The sequence below is a fragment of the Python bivittatus genome, unplaced genomic scaffold, assembly GCF_059951505.1.
Source record: "Python bivittatus isolate LINGU-HERP-01145 unplaced genomic scaffold, Pbiv_v1 ctg000440_np1212, whole genome shotgun sequence".
NCBI classification, from domain to species: Eukaryota; Metazoa; Chordata; class Lepidosauria; order Squamata; family Pythonidae; genus Python; species Python bivittatus.
In genome coordinates this window covers 8,312,845-8,325,960 of record NW_028277063.1, presented here as the reverse complement: position 1 = coordinate 8,325,960, position 13,116 = coordinate 8,312,845, and the positions used below count along the sequence as shown (strand labels likewise).

The window sequence follows — 13,116 nt, the reverse complement described above, 5'->3', positions numbered from 1 at the left end:
TATAACAATTGTGCAGAACACTACTTATTGTAGATGGATAGCTTGAGTGGGGAAGATTCTGGAATGGAGCTTCAAGGTTGTCAGGAGAGGGGAAAGACATTCTAGGGCAAGCACATCCTCAGCCCACAACAGGACTGTGGGACAACGAAGAGGATGAGGCTGGGTCCTCCCTAGAACCTCATGGAGTATATTCTTTAGTAGCTGTAGATAAGTTTAGTCTGGCAAGATTCTTTCTAATAGGTAATGGTCAATAAAGGATGACCTCATTGTGGTTCTTGGGCTGAACCTGACACTTATTCAGAATTAGCCACAATGATTTCAAATGGTACCCTAGTAGACTCTTTTTTTTTTTAAAGTGGAAAATTAGTTAACTCAAGGAAAGAAAAAAATACTTTGCTTCAAGTTTTTAGTGAATATTGAATTGGGTACATTTGTAGGTCAGTCCAGCGTTATAACCACTAGGCAAGTGAGAAAGACCTTCTGTAAGAGTAGCTTCAGCTAACTTTCTTGAGCAACAGCTAAGGAAATGCAAGGAAAGGTGTTTTTTTTTTTTTTTTAATGTTAAAGCTGCTTGTTTGTGCCTGCAAATGCTTTAGCTTTGTACATATAAATTAAATTTAACATTGTATCATATAATGTTATATGTATGTGACTATATATGCATACATATAAATGTATATATGTCCTGAAAGACTTATCCCTAAGGAAAAAAAGGAATTTTTTGAACATTTGAACCTTTGAACGATTGAAAATTGTTGTTTTGGAAGAAAAAGTTTGGAAGGTACAGCGGCAGGGAAATTATCAAATGAGATAAAATGTCAACCTGAAGTGTGGACTGAATATCTTGCAGGGTGCTGCCAGAACATATCAGTCAAGCCAGCCCAACTGGTGTAGAGGCAATTGAGCATAATCAAGGGTCAGGAATATTTGAAGGGTGCAATGCCTTGTGGTAGTGGAGGGAAATCTTTCAACTTCAGTGCAGACTGCTTAATTACTGAAAGGACCTCTAATTCTTAGAAGAATATGAGGATGTTCTACTGTTGTTCTGCTAAATTGAATGAAAATGGAAAGCTAGAATTAAAGAGATTCTTCATATGTTTTTCAATTTCCACTTCAGTGTATCTCCACTGATTTAAATCTGTTATGTTGTGTTGTGTTTTACCTGGAAGAGATGTAACAGATATGGCTTGCCAAGACACCTTTCTTGCTTCTTCAGTGGTTTCTCCACTTAAGATGTTCTCGGTTATTCAATTCAGGCCTCAGAACAATAATGTACCATTTGGGGAAAAATATGAAACTCAGCAATCCAGCACTGGAAGCTAAAATAGAGAAAATCTCCACAGCAACCATGTATTTTCCTTTGGTACTCAGGTACGTTGGGACAAATGACAGCCATACACTGCAGAATACTAACATGCTGAAAGTGATGAATTTAGCTTCATTGAAACTATCGGGCAAATTCTTTGAAAAGAACGCCACAATGAAGCTGGCAATGGCTAAAAAGCCCATGTACCCAATCACACTGTAAAACATGATGGGGGATGCCTCATTACATTCCAGGGTAATTTCACCTGTTCCTGAGTGCATATCAGCATCTGGGAATGGGGGACTGGTTGCCAGCCACACGGTACAAATGCCTACTTGAATGAGAGAACAAGAGATAACAATGGAACTGGCCAGTCCTTTCCCCATCCATCTGGTCCTCTTTGTTCCTGGTTGGGTGGCCATGAATGCCAGAACCACAGTGATGGTTTTGGCCAATACCGAAGAAACAGCCACTGAGAAGATGATGCCAAACACCGATTGCTGCAGGACGCACATCACTTTTTGAGGCTGCCCAAGAAAAAGCAGGGTAGAAAGGAAGCAGAGCAGGAGGGAGATGAGAAGTGTGTAGGTGAGGTCCCGGTTATTGGCTTTGACAATGGGAGTGTTGTGGTGCACTATAAATGTTCTTAACAAGAGAACAGTGATCAGAGAAAAGAAAATAGCACTGGTGGCTAAACCCATCCCCATAGGTTCATCATAGGATAAAAAGGTTACAATTTTGGGGATGCAAGTATTCTGATGCTTGTTTGGGTAATCATCTTCTTTACACTCAACACATTCAGGCATATCTGGAAAAGAGAGGTTCAGCCTTAGTGGCACAAAAGTTTACTGAAGTTGGTGATATGAATGATAATCAAGAGTCTGCTACTGAGGAAGAGCAATTTTCTACAAGAAGCACTTTTCCCTTGAGTGATGAAGAGAAGCCCAATACCAGTTACCTTATCTGGATTGCACAGAAATGCATTCAAGTGTCTACTAAGACTATTGACTTCTGTCATTCTCCCCTCTTCTTCCCTCCTTTGGAAGTACTGCAGGAATACATTAATTCTGTGTGTTATTGTGGGGAGCCTTTTTATCCTGAACAGCTGTTCACTAAGAATTAGGCCCAATGTATCCAAGCCCCAACAACTCCACATTTGGAGTTTCCAAGAAAAAAATTACAATCATTAGCTCTTTCCTGAGCTACCCAGATAGAGAATGCAGAAATCTGCATTGAGAAGATGACAGGAATCCCCTTGTCCTGTCTCTGCATTGGTAACTAATCTGCTTAAGCAATTGCACTGCCCCTCTTACCTTCTGATTCAGAAATCTTGCCTTCTGGACAGGGAATGCAATCATAGCAGCAGAAGGGCTCCCCTTCTTTCTTTTGTTTCCTGTAACCAGGCTGGCACTTGTCATTACACACTGAGAGAGGTTGCACCTGATTCATCAATGAGAATGGAAAACAGAAACCAATTTAAACCTTCACAGTGATAAGTTGCAATCCTCACAGACCATAGGACAACATGCCATACAATTACCTATTCCTTCAGATGAAAATCTGCTGACCACAAATTATCCTGTTGTTCTAACTTCCTATCTCATTGTGGAACAGAACTGAGACTTCTCAATCATGGGATTAATCTTTTTTTTTTTTTTTTTGCTTTTTGCTTTCTTTATTAAAAAAATAAAACAGCAACAAAAGGAAGAAAAGAAGAAAAGAAGAAAAAGAAAAGAAAAAAAGGCAACTTCATTATTGTATGTTCCCTCGACATTCTTTTAACAGATGCAAACCAGCACCACTGATGTCCCTTAAATATCAGCTCATATCCATTTCAGTTTACACTTACAACATCCTATCAACCTATGTGAAAATTGGTATTTTAATGACTCTTTATTGAATGGAATAAATTTGTAAAGCAGATGCCTTTTGACACCATGCAATATTTTGGATGTAATACAAAAACAAATCGATTGTTGAATAAAGCTCCATGTCTGACCAAAAAAGAGAAAAAAATTACAATCATTAAATATGGGAATGATAAGATATAAAGTTCTCCTGAAGATATAATGTTTTATTTAACCAAAAAAAAAAAAAGGAAAGAAAAAGAAAGCATGCTGACTTATATACTAAGCCTGAGAACTAATCTGATGAGTATATAGATGCCTTTTTAAGGAAACTGATCTTCCACACCCAGATTTCTTAAAATAACTGTAACTACTCTTTTCTTTGACTATGGATGAGATCAAAAATAGCATTTTGGATATGAATAATAGTAACCACCAGGATTAGATATATTTCCTGTGGATTGATAAATACTAAAACATATTTATTGATATACTTGCTGCTAAATTCTATCTATAGTTTCTGTGTGTCTGTATAGTGTTTCTGTGTTTGCATACAAATGAATGAGACTTTTGCAAAATGGTATTTGATCTTCATTTAATGAACTATATATTAGTTGTACAAAAAACTGGTAAATAGAGCATATGCTGTGTCCTAATTATAGACCTATTTCATAGACTAATGTAGACATTAAATTTTAAACTACTGTTTTAGCTAACAGACTTCACTGAGTAATTTCTCCAGTGGTGAAGAATGATCAAGTGGGGTTTATTGAAAGTAGACATGTGTGAGAATATGTTTGGCTGTTAGCAGGTAGGATTGAATTTAATAAAAACAGAGAAGACAAAGCTGTAATTCTATCACTTGGTGGGGAAAAGCTTGTGATAAAAAATATACATAATTGTATATTTATATTGTATTATTTATGTTTCTATTGATTTTAAACTGTTTTGTTGTGAACCGCTTAGAGTCCCTCCTTGTGGGGGAGTTGGGCGGTGATATAAATTTGATATATAAATAAATAAAATAAATAAATAATATATGTATGTTTCCATAGGCAAATGTGGATTTCCTAAAGGATTTATGAAGTTGATCTAGATCCTCTATGAGATCCTCAAATGGAAAGTGAAGGTCAAAGGTCTTTCTTCATCTCCCTTTTTAGTTTACAATGGCATTAGACAAGGATGTCAACTTATTTTTACTTATTTACGATTACATTTATATCCAGTTTTTATTTTGTTCAACTAAAGGAGGCTTACATAATGTTCCTGCCTCCTATTTTCCCCACAACAACAACTCTGTGAGGTGGGTTGGGGTATGACAGAGTGACTGGCCCAAAGTCACCCAGCTGGCTTTCATGCTAAAGAGAGGACTAGAATTCAGGATCTCCTGTTTTCTAAGTTTCTTAGCCACTACACTAAACTGGCTCTAAAACAATGCAGAAATCTGCATGTTAGAAGAGCATGAAATCTGTATGTTTAAAGACATAGAGATGAAAATTTGTTGCTGGGTGAACATTAAAATTACAGACTGATTCAGAAATAAGACAGATCAATCTTAACATTTGAAAAAAGAAGAAACTGAGTTTCTTTTCTTTTTTTTTAGAAAAAGGAGATTCACTCATCTTCAGTGAAAAAACATATCAAGAGTCACTTTTGAGAACAATTACTCTCATCCTTATCAAAAATACTGTATAGTGACTTCCCAAAGGTTTGGATTTATGTCCTACCTGGTTAAACCAACGATGCCATACAATGGGATTTTTACTCATAATAACTTTTTGATCTCCTGGAGCTTGAGAATTGATCATTCCAACTTGTACTCTACTAAAAGACAGGTTTGGAAATAATACCCAGTTGATGACATCAAATTCTGTCAGAAACACACCATTCTGGTCAAAGGAAACCTTGTCCCCTACGTTATTGTTAAAAGATACTTGCTTCAGGAAATGGAGGAGCTAGATGGAAAGGGAAACAAATATTTAAGAAAATGTTCCAAGAACAAGGAACTGAATATTTGTTAAATATATCCTCAAACACAAAAGCATATATGTACTTTAAGATTTTTCTTTTTTCTTAAAAAAAAAAAAAACACTGCAAATATAAAAGCCAACTCCAGAAATCACACACAGAATGGAATTCTGTCTCATGCGAAATGATTCAGCTATTTGTTAATATCAGTTTGTCTGAATGAGCAGTGATAAGCCTTATCCTTAGATAGTATGCCCAGTGATGAGAGTCGGTCATTCCACTCCAAAGGCATCTGGTCACACATCACTCACATATTTCAGAAATCAATTAAATGGTTTCAAAAATTAGCATTACAGAGTTGGTTCTTAAGAACTTTGTGCTGGAGAACTTTCATAAAGTGTAGACTCAAGAGTTATTCTAAGTGAAATATAAATATATAAGGTGAAATTACATGTGAATGTATTTATCAAACACCAGGACTTACAGTAATTTTAATTGACAGATTAATTAAGAAGCTAATAGCTACAATTTTTAGTATTTTCCTGGGAATAAGCTCTATTTAATTCAGGGAGTAATAATGCTGAATAAACCTATTAGGATTAGGTTGAAATAAGGAGTAAAGCCACCCCAAATTCTGCTTGCTTAAAGGAGCAACATCATTTACATAACAGAAATCACATCTTCCTTCCTTCCTTCCTTCCTTCCTTCCTTCCTTCCTTCCTTCCTTCCTTCCTTCCTTCCTTCCTTCCTTCCTTCCTTTCTTTCTTTCTTTCTTTCTTTCTTTCTTTCTTTCTTTCTTTCTTTCTTTCTTTCTTTCTTTCTTTCTTTCTTTCCTCTCTCTCTCTCTCTCTCTCTCTCTCATGGAATTTATGTTAAAAATGCAAACACACAAATTAAAAGGGATGCAATTTTCTTCTATAGTTTCTCTTTTACAAAACTCCATTTTTTTTAAAAAAGATGGACTACACAGATAGTAAAATAGACAGGATTTTGCTGATCTTGGTTTTGTACTAATGCTTTCTATCCAAGATTTTCTTTAAAATATTAGTAATATGCTATAGAATAATTTTTTATGGTAATAATGGCTCCACCATTGAGAATAAAATAAATAAAACAATAAAACAATAAAACAATAAAGGACCTCAGTGACCGACATTACCTGCCATGGCTGCTGAGTCAGAAATGTCTGCCTCTCCCTCTCCACCCTTCTTCTGTGCTTGTATCTGGATGAAAACATGGCATGCAAAGCATGAGCAACAGCAAAGGCAGCGTTATAGATGCTGTAGCTGTGCCCAGTAATGCTTTTTTCCAAATACTTTTCAGGAAGGTTCTCCAGGCTCTCCAGTCCAGTGCAGAGTTCAGCACTATATCTATACTTCACAACCCAGTTGGGCAAGGTGCAGCGAAAAGCATAAGACCAAAAGTCCCTTATAAAAAAATCTTTTGGATTGGAAGGCTTTCTGTCCTGAATAAATTGCTGAAATCCTGGCAGCTCATTGGAATGGACAGCCAAGGATAAAGCACCACGGTAGACCTGCTTAGCAACTCTCAGAACATCATCACTGCCATAGTGCTTAAGCTCTAGCTGAGCGGGCAAAATCCACACTTTACCATTTAACTTTTCTGTTGTTTTACCATCTCTGTCTATACCTAGCACCCAGTTGAAAATCATTAGAGTGCTAAGATCACCAAAGAAGAGAAATATATTAGCTGTGCTGGTCATGATTCTATTCCATGTTTTAAATGTCCATTTCCTTATATGCCCATATTCGTTTTCCATGCCTACTTTGTAGACTGTATCTATAAAAGCAAAACAAATGCCGCGCGTGGCAAATTCTGGAACCATGATTTGGAAAATCCATTCTAAATGAATTCCTGGTGCAGTGAAAAATCCAACCCATGTCCACCTGAAATAGAGAAGTAATTTGAGAATCTCCTTGTACTGAAGGGCTTCATTTGGGACCATTTGGTAGAAGTAACGGGCTTGGGTATGATCCATCATCACTGGAGCAGAGCCATAGGAGAGCTAAACAAATTGGTAATTGGAGAAGAGACAAAAATGAAATGAAATGGAACAAGATTAATGTGTAGCTCTGCTTATTAATATTATTACTTCACCATGGAACTGCTGGGATCACATTTCAGTAAATCGATTTATTGCGGCACAAAATTATTTAAGCAAGCAATTTATTTAAGCAATTTATATGGCTGCCAAACTCACTCACAGTGACTCCAGGCAGCTTACAAGAATAAAAATCCCAAATACCAAACCCACTACAACCCCAACCCCCTGGTGACAACAACACATTTACACTAGCCATTTGATGGGCTCCGGATTGACCTGGAATACCCAGGCCTTTTGGCAAAACGATGTCTTCAGGGCCTTGGGGATCAGCATCAAGGTGGGGTCCAGTCTGAACTCCGTGGGGTTGATGTTCCACAGGGAGGGAGCCACCATGGAGAAGGCCCTTTTTCTCAGTCCCACTAGATGGACCTCTTTAATGGGGAGGGGGGGACCCATAATATACCCTGCCTCCCTGATCTGGTGGGTTGGGCAGATGAAACTGGGAAAAGGTGGTCCTTTAATGTGAGAAGAATTCATCCTTCCCAGGAAGATTGAAGGCTTTGATAACAGTGCATCAGGTATCATTGACTTTTATATTTTATGAGTTGAGGTGAGAGGTTTTGTTTTTCTTTAACCTTTTTAAATGTGAGCCACACTGGCAGTAGTGAAAGAACCTTCCATGCTAGAATGTTCTTGGTTGATACTTCTCAGATTCATTATATTGCCACATCAATAAGCTCTGTATGATCATAGAAAATACCTCTATCTACACAACACAAAACATTTTAGGAGGAAGAAGGATAATACTTATAATCTGCACATACATCCTACCTGAGGTGACTTGTAGATGCTGAAAATATTTGGTATCTGATGGGAGGATTCAATGTCAAGTCCTTCAATGACTGCAAGAAGATTGTCTTTAGTACCACAATGGTAATTGGGGAGAAAATGCTTCTTTGGAGAAATAAGTTGCATTGCAGAACGAAAGGCCCACCTGGCATTCATGTGACTATCATAGATATGGAATCCAAGAGTGATGTTGGGTAAGATCTGGGGATCTTCATTGATTTCCTTTACCGCAAAGACCAAGGCCAGGATATGCTGGTAGTTCTGAGTTATAACCCTACAGTAGGATTTCCATTTTGTATCACACTAATTCAGTCTAATAATTATATACCATAGTTTATGAGGCATGCTTGGTACAAAACAGAGACAACAAACTTATATCAGTATACAGAATTAAAGCAAATTATAGGATATAATTCATTAGGATAATATTTGGAATAGGTTATTTTATAAAAAGGGTATAGTTGCACATAAGGTCATGGTTTATAATTTTCCAGTGCACAAGCTTTCTCCTACCTTACTTAGTTCATTTATAATTCATAAATACAACTGTTTCTATAGATTGATATGTGCTGTCATCTTGGTGTCAACTTAGCTAGCCAATCTTGGCCAATCCTCCAAAAACGCTTTTATTAAGGAAGCCCAGCCCTGGAGGTTAGAAAAAAGCAGGGGCAGACCACTTACGTACTATTGCCAAGAAGATATATTCCCAGTAGGGTCATCTAAGGCATGAACGTCATCCCAGCTGAAGGAAACAGACACCTACATTGGGCAATAGTGATACAGGAAGATGCTGGAGACTGATGATAACTTCAGTGAATGATAAAAGCATTATTTCATACTATGTTGGAGAAAGCAATAATAAACACTTCTGAATTTTAACAAGAAACCAGGTAGGCTAGGGAAGATTAAGTGTTTGATGTTATAGTAGCAGATGATAAGCCCCTCAGGTCAGATGGCACTCAACATCCTACTGGGGACATGCTGAGGATCATTCTGAGTAGAATTGGTGTTTATGACATGGCTAATTTAAAACCTTCTGGATGTCTAATTCCTGATATTGCCATGCAAGACAAGAAAATCTGAAGCTGCAAACATAGAATTAGAGTGGGAAGATGAAGCATCTGTACCAGGAATGTAGGAAAGCTCAACATAGTTAAAGATGAAATGAACTGACTACACATTACATCTTAGTCATCAGCAAATTGAAATGGACTGGAATTGGATATTTTCAGTCAGAAGCGCATAAGGTTTACTATTCGGTACATGAAAAACAAAGACGCAACAGTGTTGCTTTCAAATCAGGAAGGCTAAGCAAAGACAGGACTTGGGTAGGATTACTCAGTAATTGGCTAATGCCAATTAAATTTCATTTAGAACAATTTAATTTGACATTTATCCAAGTTTATTCTCCAACCACTGATGCAAAAGAAGAGGAGGTTAATGAGTTTTATGGTCAAATTCAATCTGAAATCAATGAAGACTACTTGGATACAATACAGTCAATGATGAAATAACATCAATTAGACATTGTGGACAATCCAATTTAATAAAACTAGTATTCTTTAAAGAACTATTAAATAAATAATAAATTGTTTAATAAAACTATTGTCTAACTTTATATACCAACCACTGATGCAGAAGAAATTGAAAGCTTACAGGAATTGATGGAATATCTACAAAAAATGGCAAGAGAAGAGGACACAATAAAGATTCTAACCAAATTATGGCAGCACCCCTGGAGTACCAAGAGACTGGAAGAGGTCAGTCTATATATATATATCAATACCAAAGAAAGGAGACTTAACACAGTATGCAAAACATCACACAATATTCTTAATTCCAAATGCTAGAAAAATAATACATAGGATCACACAATGAAGATGACAGCCCTGAACGGAAAAGGAAATTCCAGAAGTTGAAGCAGGTTTTAGAAAAAGAAAAAAAAAAAGAGACATTATTGCTGATGCATGTTGGATAATTGAGAAAGCCAAAGAATACTAAAAAGAAGTCAATATGTGCTTCACTAACTATACATAGACCCTTGGTTGTATGAACTATGTCAAGCTTTGGAAAAGGGGAATCCCAGAACATTTCAATGCCCACATAGTAAGTCTATGCATGGGCCAGGAAGTCAAAGTGTGGATGGAACATGGAAAAGTAAGCTGGCTCCAAGTCAGCAAAGGAATGAGACAAGACTGTGTACTCTCTCATTTATTCAACAAATACCTTGGATATTAACTGAAGGAATCTGAAGAAGGTAATCATGAGTTTCAAATCGGAGAAAGAAATATCAATAGCCTGTGTCATACTGATATCACTACTTGGATAAGGGAAAATGCAAACTATCTGTAAACTCTAATAATGAATATCAAGGAGCACAGTGAAAAAAACAGGACTATGACAAACTATAAAAAAAGACCAAACTAATGACAATAGGTGCAACAACTAGCCTTAGAAGTGACAATGAAAATACTGAATAGCTTCTGCCTTTTTGTATCCAGTAATAACTGTACAGGAACCAGCAGTCAAGATAGAAGCCATGGTTTGGTATATGGAGAGGTAGCAATGAAAGCCTCCCCCCCAAAATTATCATGTGTTGTGCTGTGTTTTTAACTACAAAGATCAGAATTGTGCCAGCAATACTTTTTCCCTGTGATATTCTATGGAAGTGAAAGTTGGATTTTGGAATAGCAGGATAGAAGATTATGGATACTTTTGAAATGTGATGTTGCAGCAGACTCTTGAGAATACCATGGATAGGCAAGAAAGCAAACGTATCACAAAAGAAATCAATTCAGAGTTCTCACTCAAGGCACAGATGACCAAATTATCAAATTTTGGACACCTTATGCGAAGACTGAGATCCCTTGAGAAGTCCATAATGCTGGGGAAGGTGATCAAAAAGACAAGAGGATGACCAGCAGCAAGGTGGATGGACTCAATTACAGTGTTGGTCAGTACACCCTTGGGTGCCCTGAAGGCCCAGTTTGGGGACAGATCATCCTGGGGAAAGTCATAGTCTACTTTGCTAAGAGTCAACACTGACTGGATGGCACATAATCAATTCCTGGGAGAACAAACTCAAAAATCAATAAATTAAATAATCGTGTATAATTTTTGAATCAATATGATGATTTGTCATGAAAAAGAGTAAAATCATTCTAATTTGAAGCAAGAGACAATTTAAAAATTAGTCTAAATGACTGAAAATGCATTGCCTAATTGAAAGTAAAACATACACGTATTTGCCCTTTTATGAAAAGTAATAGCTGACCCTTATGTAGCAAAGCCCATAAGATTTTGATTTCCTTAAAACAAAAAATTTCTAGCAATAAAATCTATTTATTCCTTCCTGCCATAAATTACCCCCATAAAATTGTTCTGCTATATATAATCTGCTCAGAAATATACTAAAGGCAAAACCAATTCCTTACTGGTATTTTTCATAGTACATTGGAGTTGGTGGTTCATCAAAATTTTTTGGACTGCAGACAAAAAAGGTGTGACCAACCAGACCACCAAAGAGTAGATCTCCTGGCTGAAGGTACTTGTGAAAAATGCGATGGTGATCCACAATTCGACATTTAATGTTTTTCTGACGTGCCATGTGAGGCAGTAGTAGAAAAAGTAACACTACTACTATCAACATCCTAAGTAGAAATTGACTCTCTAAACTAAGACATAAATATATCTATGCCACAGACATTAGAACCTCTATGATAACAATGGCTCAAAGTAAATGAAAGTTGAAATCTGATGAATGAACTAAAAAGAGTGTGTCCTTGAAATCTGTTCTTAATTTTTAGACCTGGCTGTATATACACACAATACATACACACAGAGAGACACATGCATGTACAACCACAGACATATACACTCTCATTCTTGTAAACAAGTTTGATATTAGTACAGAGATTGGAAAGCATCAGAAATAATTACAGGTCTTTGTTAATTATCTAAAATTGGTAAATCCTCCCTAGCATTGCTGAAAATTGGTTGTGTTAATCTTCCCCTTGAAGCTTTATTAACACTGATGCAATGTGGCAAATAAAACTTTTTTTCTGCCACATATTGTTTCTGTTTTCACACACCACTCCAAAGAACTGTTTTTTGTCTTCCTGGAGACAAGTAGAAGGGATCTGGGCACATAGAAATTAGGCAAAAATTCAGAGTAGTAGTTCCAAAATGCCTTAAAAACCTGAATTATTGCTAATATAATATTTATCAGCACTGGCTAATTTGGGCTGGTCCCTTCCCCATTTCTTTCCATCAGCCTTCTCAAATATACTTCTTCCTCTTCCTCTTCCTCTTCCTCTTCCTCTTCCTCTTCCTCTTCCTCTTCCTCTTCCTCTTCCTCTTCCTCTCCCCCTCTTCCCCCTCTTCTTCTTCTTCTTCTTCTTCTTCTTCTTCTTCTTCTTCTTCTTCTTCTTCTTCTTCTTCTTCTTCTTCTTGGAAAACCCACAGTGAAAAGATCGGAGGTTTGCTAAGGGAGGCAAGATGGTGGTGAGAGTGGTGGATGTGTGTTGTGGGTTCTGTTTTTATTACAGGGACCGGTATGTTTGTTTTTTTGAGGGCATTTTGTATGTAACAGAGGGTTTGAGAGCAATCAAGATAGTGAGAGAGTGGACTATGTGACTAATGGGTGAGTTTCCTGACTCACTTGCCCCTTTTTGGTCTGTTTTTTGATCCATTTTTCAATTGGTGAACCCAAAGTGGCTCCCAGGCTAGATCAGCTGGACTGCACATCTCATACTCCTTCTGGGGCTGCGTGGTGTCGGGGAGCAGAGGCAGGCATGTATGCTGCTCCCACAGATTTGCATCAGCAGTGGGAGATTTTTCAGAGCTATTCTGGTGGATGAGAGTCTCTACCAGACTGGTGCAGAGCTGGTTTTTGGTTGGGTGGATGCTGCAGTGATGCAGGAAACTGTTTTTAGAGGCTTGGACATAAAGGCCAGTCAGAAGGGCTCTCTGTTTTCCAGGATTGCTTGGTGAATATGTGTCGGCATTTGTGGTAGTGGTGGCATTTATGGCAGTGGCAGTGGTGGGGACAACACAGGACATGGTGACAGGCCTTCACCAGT

The 13,116-nt window shown here is 37.4% G+C and overlaps 1 protein-coding gene across 1 annotated transcript; it reads right to left on the bottom strand.

The window, feature by feature from the left end:
• Nucleotides 1–1,212: 1,212 nt before the first annotated feature.
• On the bottom strand, nucleotides 1,213–11,642 carry LOC107326402 (vomeronasal type-2 receptor 26-like). The gene is made up of 6 exons (XM_088142468.1): nucleotides 11,470–11,642; nucleotides 8,018–8,309; nucleotides 6,281–7,147; nucleotides 4,881–5,108; nucleotides 2,620–2,746; nucleotides 1,213–2,114 (listed from the first exon to the last, which is right to left on the bottom strand). Exons 1-6 carry the CDS (start codon nucleotides 11,640–11,642, stop codon nucleotides 1,213–1,215), a joined length of 2,589 nt encoding a protein of 862 aa, XP_087998594.1.
• Between the last annotated feature and the right edge of the window lie 1,474 nt (nucleotides 11,643–13,116).